The following is a 23974-nucleotide window of genomic DNA, read 5'->3' on the forward strand; positions in this document are numbered from 1 at the left end:
TATGCATGGGGCTTTTGAGACAGGCACTAGCTGGCCTTTTTTGTTCTCAGTTTCAGTTATAGCTTGAATGGGCCTGGAGACTCGACCCTGTCACCGCTGGAGATGATCCCTCCAGAACAGGGTTGAGGCACATTAGCAATGCAAATTTCCCCACGAGATTTGCTGTGCTGCACCTGGCTCTGTGGCTAAAGAGAGAGATAAAGACTCCGTAATGGTTAAGCCAGCACCTTTCACATAAGCACTCAGTTCACTAAATACAATCTTACATGAGGAACAAAATACCCAGGTGCTTGCAGTGTAAACATGGCAACTGTTGGACACAGGATATGTCTACACTGGAACTGGAAAATCTAATTTCCAGCTAAAGTAGACATACCTGCACCATCTCTGATTTGAGCTAGTGTGCTAAAAATAGAAGTGTAGCTGCAGTGGTGGGAAAAGTTAGCCATCCCAGTAGGTACCTTGGATCTCAGATGGGATTGTATTTGGAGCAGCTAGCCCGCTACAGCTACACTTCTATTTTTAGCATGCTAGCTTGATCAGAGTTACTGCAGGTATGTCTGCTTAAGATGGCAATTAGACCTTCCAGCTCCAGTGTAGACATGCCCACAGCTAATGTTCTACCCCCTTCAGAGTTGTTTTAGGCCAGCTGTGCTTGCTAAAGCTGGCTGTACATCTAACTTAGATGTTCCTTATTAAAGGCTGTCCCTCCAGACCAAAATAGACTCAGATTATCAGTAGGAAATCATGGGCATTCCTTTAGTCACTAGGTTGATAAAAGAATAAAGGTAAGCTTGTCTTTCCAGATGCTCAGCATTTTGTGTTTTGTGAATTGCTTAGGTTGCAAAACGAAACGGCAGCCAACGAAGTCCTTGGGACCATTCAAAACTACTTCAGATCCCAGCCCTTTGAATTTAGGGGTGCTCAAATCATAACTGGGCCAGAGGAAGGGGTGTATGGATGGATTACAGCCAACTATTTAATGGGCAAGTTCTTGGAGGTGTGTGGAAAAAAATGCATGTTTTATTTTATACTGTTGCTTATGAATCACAAGTTTTGGAGGGGATGCATGTTAAAACAGAGTAGCCATTGGCTCCACATTTCCACCAAAAGTAGATCACAGACAAGCTTTTGCTATAGAGAGAGAATAAAATGAATAGAGTTTTTATCCTAACTAGGAACAATGGAAATATTTAAAAGGCATGTTGATGGCCAAGGTAGAACTCTTAACAAGATACAGAAATAAGATTCCTGTCTAAATGGAAAATCTAATGCTTAGTCTAAACACAAAAATTGTACTTCTTCCCCATATCCCATCATCTGGGTCTGGATCATTGTGCAAGCATTCTCCAGCTTTGTCTGTCCCAGGCTGCCCTCAAGTCCACCTGCTTATCATCTTCTTTAATCCAATCCATCTATCACTTCTTCAGCTTTCCCCAGGGTCTCTTTCCTGCCACCCTCTCATTCATCCTCTGTGTATGTCCAAACTAGCAAAGTCATGGTTCCTGGATTTTGTCAACCACATCTTGGACTTTATCTTCCATCCTAATGCTTTTATTTGTACCATTCTATCTATATCAGCACAGCTAAAGTAGTACAACCCCCTTAGTGGGGATGCAGTTATACCACTGTATAGATGATTATAGCGATATAGCTATTTCTGTGTGGGAAAGGGGATAATCTAGACTGATATGTGGCAACTTTATACTAGTATAGCTGCATTCATACTAGGGGTTGTACCAGTTAAGTATCTTGGTAAAAAATCCCACCCTTAACTGACATAGTTATACTGGTACAAAATTATGTATAAACAAGACCTACCTCTAGCTCAATAGTGTGTGTGGAATTAAACGTACAGCAGTGATCTTCAGTGCTCAGTTGTGTTAATTACAGGTGTTTACTCCCCAAAATATTTGAGAGAATTATCCTAGTTAATCTTGCTAGAATAAAAAATTCAATCAATTTCCTGCATGGTATTAACTTTCCCTATTGAACAGTTACTATTGGATCATGACAATTTGCAAAGTGGATTTTGATTAACTTAATCCAAAATAATATTTTGCTCCAAACACATTTGCAGAAATCAGTCACATAATTGATAGTATATGAACACGGTGAAAACACAAATATCCTGATATCAAAATTGCACACCCTGGGACAAATTTTTCCCTCACTTACATCCATGCAACATTGACTTCACTGAAGGCAGTTTCTTACTATGTAGGCCTTTAATGATCAAAATTGTGAATTCTGCTTGGCAAATTCTTAGGTTTTTTTTTTTTTAAGGCCACAAGGGACCACAGATGCTGGGAAGCCAGTTTAGTACATGGAGTTCAGACGAGTTGAGCTTCGTGAAGATTTTGGCACACAGTATGAAACTGAAAAAAATTAAACTTTTCACCAATCTTGTGACACTGGAAAAAGTCTAGGCGTGAAATCCTAGCCCATTGAAGTCAATGGGAATCTTGCCATTGACTTCAATGGAGCCAGGATTTTACTCTAGGAGTTTGCCTGTAGATGTTTGCTGGAGTGTGCAGTCTGTTCTCACTTCTCCCTTCCCATCACAACACATACTCACGCAATATGAAAACTCCTTCAATAAATAATGGCAATATTAAAAGAAATTGTGGAGGGTGCATACTTTTCCTTTTGATGACCTGCAGATCCAACAGCCGTTTTGCTGTTTTCACACACACACAGGCAAATAGGTGGCTAGAAAAATCCAAATAACTTCTCAAAAACTGAAAACCACCAGATAATTGGGTCTTGCTTACAGGCCTACAGTGATGGAATTATTTTTAAAATATAAAAACCTTCATAGAAGCTCTCAGGCAGATCCTTAGCTGGTGTAAATTGCCATAGCTCCATTGACTTCAACAGACCATTCAGCTGAGGAGCTGGCTCTCTAGCTACTGGACAGAAACCCAATTTTCTGTTTCACAGGGAATTCCACTGTTTCAAAAAAAATTTCCATTCAGAAATTGAACAAACAAAATTCAAATTAAAAAAATTGCAATGAACTTAAAAAAAATGTTTGGGTTGGTCAAAAACCTTTGATAAAATGTAAACATTTAGTCCCAATTTCTACCGTTTTAAACTTTTTACATGTTTTTCATGTAAAAAACAATGAATTTCATTTTGAAAAGTTGTTTCAAAATAAAAAAGCAAAACTGTCCATTCTGAAAAGTAGAAACGGGACATATTTTGATACTATTGAAACACTTGTTTTTTTTCTAAACTAAATTTTGTGAAAATGTGTTTTTTTTTTTCCAAAATGTTTCAATTTTGATTAAAATGGCATTTTTCATTAAAAGTGTTTTCATTAAAAATTTCATGCTGCCAGCTCTACCAACTCTGTTCTTCATTCACTTCTGGCCTGTCTCTTTATTCTTTTGCACTGTAGCCATCTCAGACCTTTTAATATTTCATTTCTCCTTTATTAATTCTTTACTTACTGTTTGTAAAGTGTTACCTTCAGACTACCTCTGTCAGGAAAATAAGTGAATATTATCTCCATTTTACAGATACAGAAAGATTAAGTGATTTGTCCAAGTTCACATACAGAGGCAGTTTCAGAACCAGTATTAGAGGCTGCCTGACCTGTGCTCTGAACACTAAGCAATACCTCTCTCTGAGTTTTAGTTATGCTCAACCTTCCCTTCATTCTTCAGCTTCATTTCCCTTTGTGAAAAAATATCACCCTAAACTAAAAAACTTGATGAGACAATGCTTTACACACAAGTGATGTTTTACACTATTACAGCTATATTGTAGATTTAAAAGTAATTTAATGAGTGAAAGAGCTTGAAGAAAGAACATAGAGAAGCAGATGACATTTCAAACTTACCTGTTTAATTTTTAGAAAACCCTTTGGAGGAGATGGGTCCATCCTCATGGAGCAGAGACTACAGGTGCGCTTGATCTAGGAGGAGCCTCCACTCAACTATCATTTGTCCCAGAAGAGTGTATGCAGAACTCCAATAGCACATTACAGGTGCAGCTGTATGGCTATGAGTACAGTGTGTATACTCACAGCTTCCAGTGTTATGGAAGAGATGAAGCAGAGAAAAGGCTCTTAGCCTTACTAGTGCAGGTACATTCAGGAACTGTGTTGTTTGGTTTATATTCAGTAACTCTGAACATGTTCTCTCCTGCTATAAGTTCTTATTGCAGTATGGCTTAGAGGCCTCAGTTAGGGCCCCATTATGTTAATTGCTGTGCAGAACATATTGGGTTCATTTTATACATTTAGCCAAACTGAGTATCGCTTATTTTTCTTTTCTTTTAATGTCTCTTTTTGAGGATAGTTTTGTAATTGTGTTTACTTATTTTTCAGTTAATGCCTTGACCCCCTAGGACAGTGGCTCTCAACCTTTCCAGATTCCTGTACCCCTTTCAGGAGTCTGATTTGTCATGTGTACCCCCAAGTTTCACCTCACTTAAGAACTACTTGCTTACAAAATCAGAAATAAAAATACAAAAGTGTCACAGCACACTATTACTGAAAAATTGCTTACTTTTTCATTTTTACCATATAATTATGAAATAAATCCATTGGAATATCCATATTGTACTTACATTTCAGTGTATAGTATTAGAGCAGTATAAATAAGTCATTGTCTCTGTGAAATTTCAATTTGTACTGACTTCGCTAGTGCATTTTATGTAGCCTATTGTAAAACTAGGCAAATATCTAGATGAGTTGATGTACCTCCTGGGAGACCTCTGCGTACCCTCAGGGGTATGTGTACCCCTGGTTGAGAACCACTGCCCTAGGAGTCAGGCTGTTCAGCTGTTTTGTATAACAAGAATGAATCCATTGTTAAAACTTAACCTGTAAGCCTACTTTCTTCCCTCTGCCAAGAAATATTCTGCTAAGCAATTAAACTAGAAATGTGAATCTTTGCTTTATTTCACAAGTGCATTCTGTGAGATAGGATTTGCTTTGTATGATAACGATCATTAGACCATGCTTTATTCAATACTCTTGTTATAGCGGAGAGGAGAATGGGGAGAATACAAACACACATGGTTAAAATACTATTCACGTGAAATTAAAAGCTTTCCTGTTAAGACAAAAAAAATTTACTGTTTCCCTCAGAATTCAAGAGACAAGGCCAAGGTTGATAATCCATGCTATCCTCAGAATTATGAAACGGTTTTAACGATGAAACATTTGTATGGAAGCCTTTGCACGGAATCTCTAAGGCCAACAAATTACAACCCAGGCCAACTCATAAATTTCAGGGGAACCGGAGACCCAGCTCTGTGCCAGGAGAAGGTGTCCTTATTGTTTAACTTCAGTGCTTGCAATGACAAGGGGAAAGACTGTTCATTCAATGGAGTCCATCAGCCAAAGCTTAAAGGGAAGTTTGTGGTAAGTCTGCAAGCACAGTGTTCCTTTTTGCAGCATTTCTTCCCTACCTCTGATTTATATAGGATCTTGAGAGTAAAGTGCCTTTCATCTGGTTTTATTTATAGGCCTTTTCAGGATTCTACTATACAGCCAATGCTTTGAATTTAACTGGACACTTTCCCCTAGCGGACTTTAATTCAAGTATGTGGTTTTTCTGCTCACAGAACTGGAATCAGGTCAGTATGAATTTTCTGCATTTGGAAAGGGGAAAGATCAAGGAGCACATCACATAAAACTATAGGAAACTGGACCACCTCTGTTCACAGGGATTCATGTGAATAATTTTTTAAAAAGTTCATAGGAATTCTTGCCTTCCTTTCCCATGAGTTTCAAGTTCCTTCCAAACTATAACATAATCCTAGGGTACTTAAACCATGGCCCAGGTTCATGGAACTTTTCCATGATCCTGGGTTGAGTTTCCTACTTGTAGTGAAACAAGGAACTAGGCAAAATGCATACGTTTTCTATTTCATTCTGTGAGTCTTGTGCACCTGTCATGTCACATCACAGCAAATGGAGCATATTTTTGCCAGAAAGAAACAAAGGGCTTGACTCTCATCTATACTCAGGATCCTTTATACTGTTCTGGCACCATAGAGGGGCCTTAAAGTGGGTAAGTGGTATAAAAGAGCCTTACTGGAAATAAGAATCAGGCCCAGTTCTCCAGGGAAAACTCTTGTACTGAATAATCTAGATCTTTACAGTTATCAGTCTACAAATAAAGACATTTTCAGGAAGACGCTCTTTTGCTGAACTTCTATATTGAATGTCAGCTCAATGGTTACAGAATGAGTGATTACACATGACCAATTTACAACTTCAAGGTGAAAGTTTTTAATGCTACGTCTACACGTGCAGCTGGTTATGTGATTCCCAGCTTGAGTAGACATACTCACACTAGCTCTCATCGAGCAAGCAGGCTAAAAGTTGTAGTGTGGGCAGTGGTGAGCAGCAGCACGGGCTAGCTGCCCTGTGTACAAACCCAGTTGGATCCCATGGATATGTGCTTGGGGCAGCCAGTCCACATACTCTGGGTGGCTAGTCCATGCTGCCACTTGCCACTGCCCATGCTACCAGTGCCGCAGCTACACTGTTGTTAGTGAATCACACCCCCAGCTCTAAGTGTAAATGTAGCCTAATTGAAGCCTCTCTGGCACAAAACTACAGTATTAGTTATATACTACATGGAATGTGTTTCAGTATTTGCTTTTTAATTTGGCTGTGACAGTTATGGTCCAGACACCCCAGGGGACAACAGAAGATTTAAACCACAAAAAATAAGCAGTTAAATCAACTGATTGTTGCCAGTGTTGCTGTACTACACAAATATATTGAGTGAGGTCTTTTATGAAAGCTTGTAGTGTTCTGAACTCGATGGTCATTCTGAGAAGGTGTGTGTGTGTGTGTGTGTGTGTGTGTGTGTGTGTGTGTACAATTGTAACTGTCATAACTGTGGTGCAACTCCAGCCTCCCCTCAGAACAGGGCAGGAAAGCAATCAGGCGGGAAGGGGCTATCTCCCTAACCAGAGGAAACCAGTTTTAAGAACCCATCCATTGGTCCAGCTCAGGAAAAAACTATGGTGGACCATTAGAGTAATGAAAAGATATAGATATAGATATTCAAAAAGTAGGGGAAATATAGACAATTTATAGACAATTGGGGATTTCCCCCACTTTTTGAATATCTATAGTGACTGAAGGAAAAAACCTGAAAGTCTTCTAAAATGGAAGGGAGTTGAAATGAAAGGTGTCTAGAAACTGAGGAACAGTCACTTGGTGTGGGTGCTGTCCGTGAAATGCTGGATCTTCTTTATGGCTAGGGGACATGCTGGGAAACTGTTCACAGGCAAAATAACTTTTATTAGAAAAGTGATTTTTATCTAATATGAAAGTAGGAAGACCTGAGGTTCTGTCTTTCTTCTTTTACTGTGTAACTTATATATGATTGCTCTCCCTTGCTATTTAATCTTTGAATCTGTGGCTTTTCTGTTAAATAAATCTTTCATTTATTTTTACCACAAGCAAGTCTCTGGTATGCAAACTGTGTATGTGGGAGGTGGGGGGAAGAGAGAAAGAGGTCATGGTAAGCTGGTGTCTGGGGGAAGGGGGGGTTTCACACTTTTGGGATGATGAACCAAAGGGGAAACATCTGAGTGCCTGGTAGTTAAAAACTTGGGGAGGATGAATTTGGGGAAACTTGGGACTGGAAGGGCTGCTAGTGTCATCCTGCAAAGAGTAACCAGCTGGTGAAAGCCAGGGTGAGACCTTGTGCGTGTGGGCAGGCTACTGGTGTCAGGGGTCTGAACCAAAGCTGCATGAGGGCACCAAAAGTTACAAGGAAGGCAGTGACAGACCCGCTTACTGGTCTAGGTCAGTCCCCAAATGTCACATAGGGGTCTGCTCTTTGTTGCTGGTACTTGTAGGGAAGGAAAAATTATGCTTATGAGTGTACCTACCTATTGCAATGGAATCATTAGACATTACTTATGTCCTTTTTGGTTTGTAATATCTAAGAAGAGCCCTTGAGACAGGAAGAGGCTCATTATTCCAAGGTTTTTTGCTTGTTTGTTTTGAGGAGAGGAGAGAGCTTGCTTAATAAGAGCCATTATCTTGATGTAAGGATTCAATGCAATAAATCCAGAAACAACTACACTTCTCTTTGTACTAAGTGTACTTTGTACACTTTGTACTTCATCCTACTCGAGATTAAGTCAATGGCAACATTTCCATTAACTTAGATGGGAGCAAGATTGGGCCTGGAGGCAGATTTATTCTTCGTCGAGGTCACCAGGAGAATGAGCATAATTTAGAGTGGTCCTTAAATTTGAAACCTGCAGTGAAGTTATGCTGGGCCCCAAAGTGGCACTCTGCCACTTGTCATATTGCTCATTCAGACTGCCGTGCTTTGTGCTCTGTGCTGCTTGGTATTTCTTCTCTGATTTTAAGATTGTTTATCAATTGCTGTGCTTGTACTCTTCAGGTCACCTCACTGTTCTCATAGCCCCTCTGGCCCCCACCAGCACCCTTGTCAGTGTTAAATGAAGTGGGGGATCTTAGGTCTTCATGCATAACTTTGTACTCAAGCTGTTACCACGCTGGCTATCTTCAGAGAGCATCCCACTCCAAAATGATCACCAAAAACCACCCCACTAATATGCACAGTATTTGACCTACAGGACTTTTTGTGTCAAGCAGCCATACTTTCTCAGATCCTCTTGTCAAATCTGTGCTTCTGTACTGCATCAGCATATACTGCAGATGATATTCTGATCTTAGCTAACTCAGTGTAAATTCACAGTAACTTGAGTGACCTCAATGGCATTATTTCAGATTTACATTGAGGTAGCTGAGTCACAAACTGGCCCTGTGTTCTCTGCCAGCACTCCAAACTATAATTGTACGTCCTTATGATCTGATCACTTGTTGTCACACTTAGGATGACTGTGCAATCTTCTTGAAGAGCTTTGCCCCTGAAATTTATTACCACAATTTTAGATATGCTACAAGGATCAGATAGAAAATATAGTGACTAACAATTTCAATCTTTCATGCAAGTTTTATTTTTAATTATTGTTTACAGTACAAATACATCAACAGCATAGTCACTTCCCATTAAATTGCCATGTCTATTTGCCTACAATAATATTTTTCTTAGGATGTGTCTGAAAACAGCTGGTAAGTGCTAATTAGATTGGGAAGTGTACTGCATGCAAGTCCTTCTTAGTTAAAAGAACAGTGTTGGTATTTTAATGTACATGTTGATCATATTTATTTTTATTTGTCAGCTTCCATTTATGCTGCCTAAGTTTGAAGAAGCATATGCTAGATCCTACTGCTTTTCAGCAAACTACCTCTATTACTTGCTTGTACATGGATATAAATTTAACAAAGAGACTTGGCCCCAGATACATTTCCAAAAAGAAGTGAGTATTAATTATTTATTTGTATTAATTATTATTATAACATGAAGAATTTGGAAAATGGTGATAGAAGGACATTTTACCTTGCAAATACATACTGATTGTGGGCAGCTTCTGCAGAAGATTTTTAGATATTTAGAGCTAAGTAAGGGCTGTGTCTTTAGCTCCAATGCCAACTCCTAATGATACCAGTGGTGACAAAATGATTCAGTGATCCTAGATTCTTTAGAGTTTTAAAGAGCGAGATAAAAAATTCTGCTCTCCATTACACCTGTGCAAATCCACGGAAGTCACTTGGGCTGCACAGCGGTGTGTAACAGGATGGCAATATTTGCCTGAAACACCTTGCCACGACTAAGTGAGTTCTGTTGACTCACTGAGTGGGCGATAACTTGTTACCACCTGGATATAAGGGAGGGAGAGAAGATGAAAGGCATGATCTGAGCAGTCCTGAAGGAGGGATCATATGAGTAGCTAAGCCTAGTGGGGAGACAGATTCAGCTAATTTTAATGAAGAAGAGTAATAAGATAACTAACAGCCAAACTCCAGGGTGGTGGGTGCGAGTTTGGACTTTACGTACTGTGTCTATAGAGCAGTTTGAGAAAGAGATGTCTGCTCATAGGATGTAACAGAAAGCAGAGTTTGGCCCAGTGTGTAATGATCTACCCAGATGGGATCCCACTGAAATCAACAGGACTCTCTACAGGTACCAGGGTCTGCCCATAAAAATCAAATGGCAGGACTGGGGCCCAAATGAGGGCACTGAAAAGCAGGCCTCTGCGTTGCCTTTTTCTTAGGGTTGATGGGGTGATAGACTCCTAGGTTTTATTACTTTTACAGAAGTGTAGAGGACAGGACTGTAAACAAACTTTCTGCACCCACGCCATTTAGATTCTGTGACAGTTACAGCAGTGTTTCCTCTGAGTAATCAGATTCGTCTATACTGTGATCCCTTCCTTCCCACTACAAGTCTTATTTCTGCAACTTGTTTCAATCAGATTTGTAAACTCTTCATGGAGCTTTCAAACAGGTTAGCACTGGCCCATTACAACATGAGGTAACACAAAATGAAGAGGGTGCAGACACTGTACAATAAAAGTAATCCTCACTGCTCTTGAGAACAAGGCATCAAGAATTCTGAGCAAGATTTTTCTAAATAGCAGAGCTCCATCATTTGGGAAAATCGACCAGTATAGAGAAGGAAATAATTACTCTGCCTTCTTTGCTTTACCATGTGGGGGCCAGCTACTAGAAGATCTCCAAGTGTTTGCAGTTGGTAAATTAACTCCTATGCAAAAGGCCAGCACAAAGGTTATTTTGAGGTCTTTAACCAGAATATCTCTGTTGCATAAGCCTTGTATTGGTCCTCAGCACAAGGGTGAATTTCACTTATGATTGTTCCCTCACGGCCAGCAGCACAGAAAGTACTGATCCAGGTGAAACACAAAGTACTTATTTAAAAGGACATGTTTCTGAATGACAGAGAACAGTTATTTCTAGGAGTGCCACTAGGGCCCAAACCTGCCAGGCAAAGGGATGACAGACAGCCCACTCCTACAGTCTCCAACCAATCTGCCTAATCTCACCAGTTGCCTGCAAACAATCCCCCTTTCTCCTGTGTTGGGCAAAAAGAAGGGGGTCAATGACTTAGGAGCTACAGCAATCAACAATATTGCACTAGAACAAGAGTTAATATTAATAATAATAAGAGTGACTGACTGATTTGGGGCTTTCTCCTGGCCTTTTTTTGTAGGTGCAATTTTGTAAGAGGCTGTCTTTTGAAAATTCAGAGTGAGAGAGAGAGAGAGAGAGAGAGAGAGAGAGAGTGTGTGTGTGTGTGTGTGTGTGTGTTGTTTTTTAATTCAAGTGTAAGTAGACAAATACCAGGATGGTGAAAGCAGAGTCCAGTTCTATAATTGTTATGCTTGCTGATATCTTAAATTGTACTTCAAACTAAGATACTTATAGTGATTGACACACACACACACACACACACACACACACACACACACACACACACACACACACACACACACACACACACACACACACTCTAAATAGGATAGATTAAGATAAAATAGATGAGATAGAGCCATACCCTACTCATTCTCAGTGTGGGATCCAATCGGATGTCTTTATCTCAATTGTTTAAGCCAGGTGATATAGAAACTGAGATAGCAAAAAATCACTGTAACTTTACAGGATTCCACTTTCGTCCCTCTATGTAATATTGAAAGATTTAGGGACGTACCTGTTCTCCAAAAATCCTTGCATGCCTTTGGGCTTGGCTACAGTTGCAAGTTAGAACACTTTTAGTCAGCCCCGGGTGCCCTAAGTCCTGAGGTGTCCACACTGGCAAGGTACGTAGAGCTCTCAGACTCTGGGGGCTGGAGCGCTCCTGGTAATCCATCTCCACGAGAAACATAACGCTTGCTGCGCCCTGGCTGGAGTGCCACGGCGCCAGTGTGGACGCCCTGGTCTGTTAGTGCGCTCTGATCGGCCTCCAGAAGTGTCCTACAATGCCTGTTCTAGCCACTCTGGTCATCACTTTGAACTCTACTGCCCTGCCCTCAGGTGACCAACCATCAGACCCGCCCCTTAAATTCTCTGGGAATTTTGAAATTCCCCTTCCCGTTTACTCAGCCAGGCGTGGAGTGCTCTCAGCGCATCTTTCCAGGTGACCATGCCGCCACACGATCCCCAGTATGGAGCAATGGTGAGGTGCTGGACCTCATCAGTGTTTGGGGGGAGGAAGCTGTCCAATCCCATCTGCACTCCAGCTGTAGGAATTATGATACCTTCAGGCAGATATCAAGGGACATGATGGAAAGGGGCACACTGCAGTGCAGGGTTAAAGTGAAGGAGCTGCGGAATGCCAACCACAAAGTGCGGGAGGCAAACAGCTGCTCTGGTGCTGCCCCCGTGACCTGCCGTTTCTACAAAGAGCTGGACGCGATACTTGGGGGCGAGCCCACCTCCACTCCGAAGAGCACCATGGACGCTTGAGGCCATAGCAGCACAGAATTCAACAAGGCAGGAGGAGGAAAGCGTGAGCGAGGCTGCTGAGGAGGAGGGGGACAGCCCAGCATCCCTAGATGCATGCAGCCAGGAGCTGTTTTCAAGCCAGGAGGAAGGCAGCCATTCGCAGTGGACGGTGCTTGTGGAAGAACAGCAGAGGAGGTGCTCGGTAAGTGGCTTTTATTTTGAGAAGGTAGTTGTTCAGTGCAGGCTCTTGGAGTGAGGGGGATTAGGGTTGCATCCATGCCTAGATGCAGAATAGGGAGTCTATGTGCTCTCTCACATCGTGGTAATCAGCCTCAGTGATCTCTTCAAAGGTCTCATGCAGAAGCTGGGCAATCTGCTTGCGCAGGTTCCTTGGCAGAGCTACTGTGCTCCTTGTCCCAGTAAGGCTAACATGTCTGCGCCACTGTGCCGTGAGAGGCGGGGGGACCATTGCTGCACACAGGCAAGCTGCATATGGGCCAGGACGGAAGCCACATTGTAGTAGCAGACCCTCCCAGGTCACCCTCAGCAGCGAGATATCTTCCAGGACGAACTCATCCTGTGGAAAATGTGGGGACAGTGTTCAGTATAGGGGCCCACTGCAGCTGTTGGCTCTCCCGAAGGCACAGAACCCCAGAGGACAGTACAGCCGTGAAACAACCAGTCCCCCTTGCCCCTGTGCTTACTCACCATTTTGGGGCTCCTGTGGGTTACGTGCACTTGCTTTGGGACGGGCAATTTCTGCTATTGTGTACACTGTACTTGTCTTCAAGTTCGGTCGAATCATTGCTCTGTCTAGTGTGAACAATGCTGCCTCTGTTAAGTGTTGCATTTTGGCTTTACAGATGCAACCTTGAGATCCCAGCCTTCCTTGTTATCAACGGCCGAAAGACTCCAAAGAATCAGGAAGCGTCCATGAAGAAGCAAAGAGGACCTGCTGCATAAAGTCATGCAGCAGTCCCTTAATGAAAATCAAAAAGTGCAGGAGTGGCGGGAGAGTGAAAGGAGGGTCCGCCAGCAGAATGCAGATCGCTGGCACCAAAGCACAGAGCGGCTGTTAAGCATTATGGAGCGCCAAGCAGACTCGATACAGGTGCTCGTAGCAATGCAGACAAAGCTCATCCACGCCCGCCCCCCCAGCCCTTGTCCCAAAACTTTCCCTTGTGCCCCCATGTCACTGCCAAGCCACTTTCCCCAACATCCGGGTTCTTATCGCCACCAGCTGCCTCCAACACCCATAGCTTCACCACCCAGCCCTGCAAACTACGACCCTTACACACTGCACTCAACCCCCATCACCATGCATTTTAGCCAGCCTGAAGTGCAGCACTCATTGCACAGCACTCTAGACAGGAAGGCTGAGTATGATAACAGGACATACGCAAATCTGTGATTGTCCCATTCCCCACCCCGCCCCCTTCTATCCTCCCACAGAGATCAGATGTGTCATGCCCTTTTTGTTTCCCAAGCAGTTGTGTTTCTTTTCAATAAATGCATTTTTTGGCTTTGAAAACATTCTTTATTGCATTAAGTAAAAGATACTGTAATCCAGGAAAGCAACAGGCACTGCAAGTCAGTGGCATCGTATGTAGCAAACACAGATGCCTACTAGCATTGGAACCACTGCACTTCACTCCTGTGGTGGGCACCAAACATTACTGGTGGCTTCAGCATCGAATTGCTCTCTCAAGTGATCCCTAATCCTTACAGCCCTGCGCTGGGCCCCTCTAATAGCCCTGGTCTCTGGCTGTTCAAATTCAGCCTCCAGGTGTTGAACCTCCGAGGTCCATGCCTGAGCGAAGCTTTCACCCTTCCCCTCACAAATGTTATGGAGGGTACAGCACATGGCTATAACTGTGGGGATGTTGTCATTGGCCAGGTCCAGCTTCCCATACAGACAGCGTCAGCAGCCCTTTAAACGGCCCAAAGCACACTCAACAGTCATTCTGCACCGACTAAGCCTGTTGTTGAACCGCTCTTTGCTGCTGCCAAGGCTCCCTGTGTAGGGTTTCATGATCCACGGCATTAAAGGGTAAGCGGGGTCTCCAAGGATCACTATGGGCATTTCGACTTCCCCTTACAATGATCTTCTGGTCTGGGAAGAAAGTCCCAGCTTGCAGCTTCCTGAACAGGCCAGTGTTCCGGAAAGGTGCATGACACACGCATCTTTCGGACCAGCCTGTGTTAATATCTGTGAAACGCCCAAGGTGATCCACAAACACCTGGAGAACCATACAGAAATACCCCTTCCGCTTTATGTACTTGGAGGCTAGGTGGTCTGGTGCCAGAATTGGATATGTGTCCCATCTATTGCCCCTCTGCAGTTAGGGAAACCCATTTGTGCAAAGCCAACCACAATGTCACGCACATTGCCCAGAGTCAGGGTTTTTCTGCGCAGGATGCAATTAATGGCCCTTCAAACTTGCATCAACATGATTCCAATAGTTGACCTTCCCCTTCCAAACTGGTTAGCGAGCGATCGGCAGCTGTCTGGAGTTGCCAGCTTCCAGACTGCAATAGCCACCCGCTTCTCCACCGGCAGGGCAGCTCTCAATCTCGTGTCCTTGCACCGCAGGGTGGGGGCAAGCTCAGCACACAGTCCCATGAAAGTGGTTTTTCTCATCCGAAAGTTCTGCAGCCACTGCTCGTCATCCCAGACTTACATGACAATGTGATCCCACCACTCAATGCTTGTCTCCTGAGCCCAAAAGCGGCGTTCCATTGTGGTGAGCATGTCCGTAAATGCCACAAGCAATCTTGTGTTGTATGCGTTACGCGAGTCGACATCATCGTCTAACTCCTCACTGTCACTTTGTAGCTTAAGGAGTAACTTGACTGCAATTCATGACGTGCTGGGGAGACTCATCAGCATATTCCTCACAAGTTCAGGATCCATTCCCGTGGACTGAAAGGGAAGACAGAGCGCCCACTACAAAAAACTTTGAAAGACGGCGCCAAATGTAGACTGAAGCACAGGGATTGCTGGGATGCAAAGTGATGCATCACAGGGCATTCGGACGGGACCCAGAATGCCCCACCCCCTTCCCACAAGCCACAGTGCCAGAATGGGAAGAGGTGCTCTGTGGGATAGCTGCCCATAATGCACCGCTCCCAATGCTGCTGCAAGTGCCGCAAATGTGGCCACGCCACTGCGCTTGCAGCTGACCATGTAAACATACGGCAGCGCTTTCCCTGCTGCGGTCTCCGAGGGCTGGTTTAACTCGCAGCGCTCTACATCTGCAAGTGTAGCCATGCCCTTTGCTAAGGCCTTGCCTCCAGTATTTTTAGAATAGTTGCCAGTGTCAGCTGTGCTGCAGCTTTTGGATTCTCTGGCCTTTAGCGCAAAAGTTGATATGAATTTTCTTTTTCACATTTCAGGTTGGTAACAGCAGTATAGCGTGGTCTCTTGGTTACATGCTGAACCTCACCAACATGATCCCAGCAGAAAGCCAGCTGATTCAGTTACCTATGAGCCCTTCTTTGTTTGCTGGTCTCCTCTTTTTCTTCACAGCCGTGGCATTGCTGTGTCTCATCTTTGTTGTTTACTTGTGCGTTGTTTCACGCATGCGAAAGAATATCCGTCATATGGACCATGTACTTGCTACAGAATGAACACTCAGTGACAACAAAAGACAAAAACTTGAAATGTTCTTTGAAGAACTGCATTTTAGAAAACCAAGGGAGAAATAAATAAATATATTTATAAAAAAAGGAAAAGGGCCAGAAACATAAGTAGAGTGGAGAACAGAAATCAAGGAAATGGTATTTATAATGCATTGGATCTCTCGAGAGGTCTCAGCACTCATTGCTATAGACTTATGGTGTTATAGTGCAACAGGCAACTCGTTAGTAAACTGTTTTGTTTGTTAAACATTTGGGGGTGGGAGGGTAGGGGAATAACCACCATTCACTATAAGTTATTTTGGCATAAAAGTCTCTAGTAGACTTAACTGGTCAGTAGCTCCAAGATACACACAAGAGGACAAAACCATAGGCCAAAGGAAGAGTGGCAATACTCCTCTGTCGAACTGAAGCTAAAAGAAAAACTCATTTCTGAAACTGGTAAGGACATTGGGCACTATCTATGGATTGTAACTGTGAGGTGCACTCAGGAAAAAATACTATTTTCATTACCATGTAGAACATGATAGAAGATTTAGGCTATCATGTAAACTTGATCACTAAATTATTGAACAACTCCCTTCTCATTTATTTATTTTAAAAAACCCAAGCCCATGATTGCATATCACTATACATTTTGACATTCAGTATATTGGAGGCATCAGCAGCAACTCTGCAGTAAAGGTTGCATCAACATTTGTCCTGAAAGCAAGCCTGAAATCCCTCTGTTTTGTACTTTAATAATTAAACGGAGTCTCCAAGTGTGCCATACCAATTCTCCAGAGAGCAATTGAATTTTGTCATTTTTTACTAACTTTTACAAAAGAAATATTTAAAAGGGCTCGCTTACCAAAATGTTGACCTGTTGTCCACATGCTTGTTTGGGTCCTAAACAATCACAGACTGTCCAGACTTCATATTCAGATAATATCTAAGCCATAGGCCCCTTCTGAAACATTAACACACCAAGAGTTTTTCCTCTCATTCAGGGTCAATAGGATAGGGGGCTAGACTCTGTGGCAATGGGGCACAGGCAGGGATGTGGGGTGTCTGGCAGGGTAACTGAGTCTTTGGGGAAATGGGGTGGGGAATTTTCAGGGATGCATAGGCCTGGAAGAGAAGAGGCTTGTGTACAGAAGAACCAGGAATGTATGGATGAGCGCCGAAGTGTATCCCCCTGTCCGAGGCAGCAGTGCCATGGGCAGTCCTTCAAGTGCCAGTGCCTCAACACAGACACGCTGTTCCTTCAGCACTGCTGTTCAGCTCTCTGGGGTACCAAGCAGCAACCAGATGCCTGCACTGATGTGACAGATTTCTGTTACCAATCTGCCTGAGGTGTCAGATGATCAGGTTGAGGCCACAGGATCGTTAACGGAGGAGATGATGGAGCACACCAAATGTCTAAGTTTTAAAGCTTTATTGATAGAATAATAACAGTGGAGAGTGATGGGTGCTCCCCACATCACTCAGAGGAAGGAAGAAAGCGTTAGTGCCCCAAGCCCTAATCCACTTTCATACTCATACCTGCACTACCTGAGGCTGGCCAGGCCTGGGTGTAACATAAGAGGAGGGGGAGGGATGGACGGGAGTTCTGTCCTGTGCGCACAGGTCATCCAGGGTTCGCTGCCAATCTCCAAATTGCTCCAGCTCTCACGAGGGTTTTAAGTCCTGGGCTCCTTTGGGGGTGTTCTATTCCGTGACCTCTGTTCCTGGTGCTCTTTGTGCCAGTCCAAACCAGCTTTCTGTGGTCTTCTCCGCTTTCCCAAAACACAACGGCTCCAGGGACACGAAGCTCTGCTCCCCCTTGTCGTCTCGCCAGTGTTTTCCACCTCGGCAGCCGTGGTTCAGTGTACTTTTTCTTTTCTCATGGCTGGCTGTGGCTGGGTGAGATAATTTTTCATCTAGTGCCGTGACCTTGGACTGGGGCCAGCTCTTATCATCAGACTGAGCTTGCTAGCTGTAGTGTTGAGTTAACCCATTCTCTGCTCTCTTTCTCCTTCCCCCTTTGGCCTTTCGCAGCCTGCAAAAGAATCTTCCACTCACCACTCACACCTTTGACCCTCCCCAAATTGCCCTGTGATGCTTGCAACAGCGTTAGCAATATATAGTGCTGATCTGCCTCCCCCAGGGGATCCCGGGGGGTGGGGGGGCTGGGGTGTGACACTGAGACATCTCATCAAGAGTGTCCCAATGTGCGGTTGCTTTGGTGCTCCAGGGAGCTGACCTCATAAAACCCAGCACTGGTTCCCTCTGACCCAGGCCTCCAACCAAAACACTTTCTGCACACCCCCAAATGATCCACCTGACCTCTCCCCATCCCTGCTCTTTCTACACCCCCCCCCCACTCCTTTACCTTCCCATCCCCTCAGTGCTGCCCACCACCCTAGACACAGTGAGGGAAGACGGGAGTGAGGATGTCAGAAAGGGCAGGGGGGCTATAGGACAGGTGAGCAGGGCATGGGTGGCAAGTCTGTGCACTGGTATTGAGGCAACAGTGTATTAACTGCTGTCCTAGTGCTGCAGCTATGCACTGGAGAGCTGAGGCAGCTGTGCTGTAGCACCCTGCAAGCCCAATGCCTCAACACCAAGCCACTTGGCTCCTCTATCCCAGGCTTCATATACAACTCCACCCCTCCAAGCCAGACCTCCCACCTAAAAACTGGCAAAACCTCCCCATGCATCCTCAGTTGCCCTCGGCTCACCCACATTCCCATTAACTCCCCTTCTGGTTCCGTGTGCTCACCATACAACAGCACGCTGTGGAGCCATGGAGGGAGGGTGAGTGAGAAAGGCAGGAGTGGTGAGCAGCAGAGCATGAAAGAGAAATCATGTTTGCACTGCATGAGGCCTGGAGTGGGAGCTGTAGAAGAGAAAGGTGCAGCTCCTCCCACACATCTATGAGTCACCGTAGTCCCATGCCCTCGCTGGATCCTGCTCCCCTAAGGACAGCAGCTGGAACACATCCTCACTGCGGTGTATTGCCTCCATATTCCCAGCAGTGATGAGTTCTTCAGCAAGCTCTACGCGAGGGGGTCGGCTGGTAACTTTCTCACCCCTTGCTCATATTTTCAATTTTTTCCTTTATTTCTAAGGTTTTATTTACACACTTCAAATTAAATCCTGTTAAAACCTGCCTGATGAGTTTAAAAAGGATTTTAACATCTTTTTATTGAAATAAAAGGGTCCGAATATTTTCTCGATTAAAAAGAGACAAACTAAGACCACATTTTCTCTGGTTCCTTGACCAATGCCTATTTCTTGGTCATGGCAGATAACATTAGCGGGACAGAAACATCACGATGTTTCAAATTATCTTCCAAAGAGATGGAAAATTGGCAGGCTGAAGAACTGATCTTGTGAAGTATTGGGAATTGTGGGGGTTCAATACCCCAAAAGTTTGGTTCCTCAGTGCCAGGTCTTCAGGATATATCCCTCAAGTGGTTAAAAACTGACTAGCAGAAATAAGCCCAGTGATTTTCAAAGGCACAAACGGTTGTTAAGCCTCTAACTCGTATTGACTTTTTGTGCAAGTTAGGTGCCTGCCATTTGTATCTTTGAAAATCATCCCCCATATCACAAAATTCAGCATTAGAGACCCACTTTGAATTCACATATTCTGAGAGGGGTCAGAGTTGTGGTTTTGATACAACTTTCATTTTTTAAGAATGGTAGAGTGGTTATATTTTGAATCAGATTCCAAGCCCCCTTAAAGTTCAGGCACATTTACACCTAGGGCTTTGTTTCAGGTTCACCTCTTGACTCAAAATGTACGTGCCAAAGACAAAAAAATGAAACATACAGATTTCCAACCTACATGGATACTGACCAGAGAAAGGGAGAGTAGAAGATGAGCCGCCTGAGACAAAAAGACTGTTTCACAGAAAGCAACACCTTGGTCAGGGAGAAGTATTTAAAAACTAGCTGCATAGGAGAAACCCATGAGAAATGAAATGGAGATGTCAATGCAAATGATTTCAATGCATTGCAAATTCATTCTTGAAGTTGAAAAGGTGCCTAGACCTAGACAGGACAAAGCTCTCACATGCAATACAGAGAATAACCCTACACTGATAGGTGTGACAGGGTATATATACCCTGCACTAGCATGGAAGGGACTAAGGAGCTGCTGTGGGCTGGAATGGCCCCACACCTCTGTGCCTGCAACTCGTGCTAGGACTGGAGGAGGAGTTAAAAGGAAGGGAACCCAGACTTGAGAACCCTGGGAAGGGAGCAGACTGTTGATCTCTTCCAGCCCTGAAGAGAGGGCTGACAGCCTGCAGAGGAGGGTGCAGGACCCCTGAGCAGAAGGGGAAAGAGGCCTGATACTTACACTGGAACCCCAGTAGACAGTGATACTAGCCCCAGGGCCCCTCTGAAACAGAAGAGATCCATACCCTGGAGGGAGCTACAGACAGCTTTTTCTTTTCTTTGACCCCATTCACTGACTGCAGGCTGTCCTGTTGTTTTGCCTGGGACCCCAAAAGGTGCTGAGACTTCAGAGGCCTTGGCTGGAGGGTTGAGCACTGGCCCACAAGAAAGATGCCCTGCAACACCTGCTAAGATGAGGGATAATTGAATTTGTGTGTGTTCCCCATGTAGCGTCTAGGAGGGGTGCCTTATCACAGACAGTAGGGGAATGAACCATGATTCTTCTATTTCTAATTTTTAAAGAATTAGGGGAAGAGGGTAAAATCAGCAACAAAACTGAACCTGAAAGTCATGCTGAAAATTCCCCAGGTGGGAAATGGCCTATGATGACATCTAGTAAGATGGTCCATCATCGTCTGTAATACTAATGGGTGGCACCCATGCTTACTTCCTCAGTACTTTTGAATATTTTTTTCTTTTGGGAAGTAACAGGAGGGAAAGTTAATACACAGCCACCTTTCCAGCTAAGTTTACACAGGACTGAGGTAAGGCTAATTTTTAAAAAATATTAATAATGGGGAATAATTAACCCTTTCTGTGCTTTACATCCACACATCCAAGGCCTTCTTCAATTTATAATGGCACAATAATAGCATGTGTAGTATAGTCAAAAGCCCCTGCTGATACTGCTTTAATGGCTATAAACTGCACCCCTATAATATGGGTCACCTAAGTGGCACCTTGGCTATTCATATCTCGCATCTTTGATACAGTTAAATCCCATTTCAAATACTGAATTTTAACAGGCCATAACCCAAGTTTGGTATTCGTCTGAGTGTTAGCAATTCATGAACTCAACAGTAAGCACTATAGTCCTCTGTCAAGGAAGATGTAAATACAGATGTGTGGAACTTACATTTATGCAAATTAGGTACAGCCCTCAAGTTCCTACCAAGTTGTGAAGACACCCACTTGCGCTGTCAAGTTTGAGCAACTCTGATATAAAGGTGAAAGTGTGATTAAAAGACCAAGGAAAGACCTTTCTCAGGAAACTCGTATATTTTCCTTATCTTCTGATTTGTCAAGTACGTAATGAGCCACAGATGAAAAAAGCTAATCATTATTATCAGTCCATTACAGAATGGAAGAAATCCAGAATTGCTGATGTGACCTTACACCTGTTTAAAAAAACAATACTATGAACTTTGGGTAGGGTTTTCAAAATAACCTGAGGGAGTTAAATGCTCATCGACCCTTTGTGAACTGTTCCTTGGGTGGTAGCCTACAACACTCACACTGAATAATAAAGCAATCATTTCCTTTTTAAAACATCTTCTTATAAATCAAAACAATATAATACACTAATCACCACAAAAACTAAATTTCAGATACATTTGAACTATTTCATTACACCACTTACAGGGACAGAAAATCAAGGGTACAGCTGTTTCACAACAAGGCCCTTGTTCTCTGTGCCACACTCAGAATCCTTCTCTCATTAGCAAAACCATTTTGCTAATGTTTAGAGGAGTAAAAATCTTCCAAAATCTGAACCACATTACTATCAGTATCTTGATGTATTAAAGGCAGCTCTGTGAGTTGACTTTCACATAAAGAGCTTTTTAGCCATGTCTTGACTGTCTGCAATACCCTTATATGTTTTCCAAAGCAACACTGATTGGCATGCTGGCCCAACAGAGAGGGCAATGTTGAGATCAGGATAGGATGCTGGCATCAGCTCTTGAAGAGTACTGAGAATGCTGTTTGGCTGTTCATCCCTTGGAACGTCTATCCATTTTTCATGCCATCTTTGAGTTCTGCTTTAAAATTATCAAGGTTAGAAAGGTCCACTTTGTATGTATCATTCAGAGCCATCACCGTATTTTCATTCTCTAATACATGAAGTTTATGTGGCACAAGGATCTGAGCAAGAAAACGTGAAGAGCAGTCTATCACTTGCTTCTGAAGCTCTGAAATTACATGGTCCAGGAATGGAATGAATACATTCCTCCTGTCATATTCTCTAAGATCTGTGGCACCAATGTTATCATAATGCATTTTTCCGCCACGTGTGGGTGGAAGTGACTCTTCAACAGAAACAGCATCAGCCGAACATTTCACTTCAGCATACAGGGAAGCAAAATGTGGATTGTCATCTGCTCTCAATCTCCTGAGTCTACGAAGAAGAATATTTGCTTCATCCAATACATAAATTAGATCTTCAGTACAATGCTGCATATATACGTGCAGAGATTTTGTACATGAAAGTACGTTTTCAACGCACACCATATTAACCAGAAAGTCAGATTTCGTGATGAAATACAACAATCTCTCAGCATCACCATCATTATCAACTATTTTCTCTAAGTAATCAACAACCACAACAGACTGTTTTGAAGCTACTCATTGTATCCATCTGACTCATCCATTGTGTGCTGCAATCCAAAGGCACGCCCTCCATAATTTGATCCTCTTCTTTCTCACAGAGTTTATTCAACAAGCCTATGAGCTCCTGCAGCTCTGTAGGCTGAATGCTAGGATACTTTACAACAGCTTTCAGCGTGGTTATGATTTTGGAGAAAGCATCAAAAAAGTTAGCCACTTGTTGCACTGCACAAGAGTGAACAATTGCTGTGTTCAGCTTGTGCATCCTGCAGGCTGAGTGCATGGCTGCTGGAAGGATTTCACAAATTCTTGCCTTCTGACCACTTATATTGCTCACCATGTTACAGCCATAGTCCCTCAGCAGTTCCTTCTGTAACCCCCAAGTGGCTATTCTAGACATGAAAAGCTCTGTAAGGCTTTGTGTTGTATCAAAGGCTTCTATAAAATCAATGAAGTCTTCATGGAGTTCTACTTGCCCATCTTCATTTCAGTGGATGTAACGTATAGCCAGTGAAATGTTTTCTTTTGCTAGACAAGCACTAGCTGCATCAGCAATTAAACTGAAAAATAATGCTGCTTTTACTCTCTATAATCTTTCTCCGTATATGGACTCCTACCAACTTTGTGAGCTCATTTTGCGTTTGTTCTGATATGTCCACTGTACTATAGGGTCTATAACTAAGCTGCTCTTTCAAATTAGGGTCCAGTCCTGTGATATAACATGAAAGCGCATGTATAATCTTAGTGTTTATGACCTCTCCCCTCACTAAAATGTTCTGCCTTCCACAAAGGATGGTAATTTTAACTATTTGTTTCAGAGCATGCTGATTGCAGTCTGTCAACTTTTTCTTGTGCTCAAATGCAATGAATTCATCTGACTTTGCTATAGCGAGAACATGTTCTTTGGATTTGCTATGTCTCTTAAGTATTTTCTTCCCATTGGACCAGTCTTTCAAGGGAATGGAAATCAAGACTGCTTCCTTGCTGTTGTTAAACACAAAGAACACTCACAGAACACAGCATCCAGATGTTTGGAGTAATGTGCAAATTTATACCCTTGTAAGAGCTGCACTCTGCAACAACGATATTTCTGATTAGCTCCTGAGCCCATTAGTGTTTTACGAAACTGAAATTTGAAGGAGGCAACTTCCGAGTTGCTAAGATGTCCTTCTTCTGATTCTCAGTCAAGTTTACACAATTTAGATGGCCAATGTCATTATCCCTCTGGAAGCCCTGCAGAATGTCCTCACCTTCTCAGTT

The 23974-nt window shown here is 43.3% G+C and overlaps 1 protein-coding gene across 3 annotated transcripts in view; it reads left to right on the forward strand.

Moving 5' to 3' along the window:
* Window positions 1-16215, forward strand: part of ENTPD3 (ectonucleoside triphosphate diphosphohydrolase 3) — a 30427-nt gene extending 14212 nt beyond the window's left edge. The window contains exons 6-13 of one of the 3 annotated variants that reach the window (XM_074945594.1): window positions 841-1000; window positions 3863-4093; window positions 5102-5377; window positions 5482-5592; window positions 9202-9339; window positions 12282-12524; window positions 13186-13433; window positions 15719-15769. In XM_074945594.1, the coding sequence (XP_074801695.1) occupies window positions 841-1000; window positions 3863-4093; window positions 5102-5377; window positions 5482-5592; window positions 9202-9339; window positions 12282-12524; window positions 13186-13197 (1171 nt within the window). In that variant the 3' untranslated portion in view covers window positions 13198-13433; window positions 15719-15769. Of the gene's footprint in view, window positions 1-840; window positions 1001-3862; window positions 4094-5101; window positions 5378-5481; window positions 5593-9201; window positions 9340-11090; window positions 11168-12281; window positions 12525-13185; window positions 13434-15718 lie in introns of those variants that run through there. The other 2 variants (XM_074945596.1, XM_074945597.1) reach the window with 2 other exon arrangements.
* Window positions 16216-23974: the final 7759 nt, after the last annotated feature.

The sequence above is a fragment of the Natator depressus genome, chromosome 2 (genome assembly GCF_965152275.1).
Source record: "Natator depressus isolate rNatDep1 chromosome 2, rNatDep2.hap1, whole genome shotgun sequence".
In the NCBI taxonomy this organism is placed as follows: Eukaryota; Metazoa; Chordata; order Testudines; family Cheloniidae; genus Natator; species Natator depressus.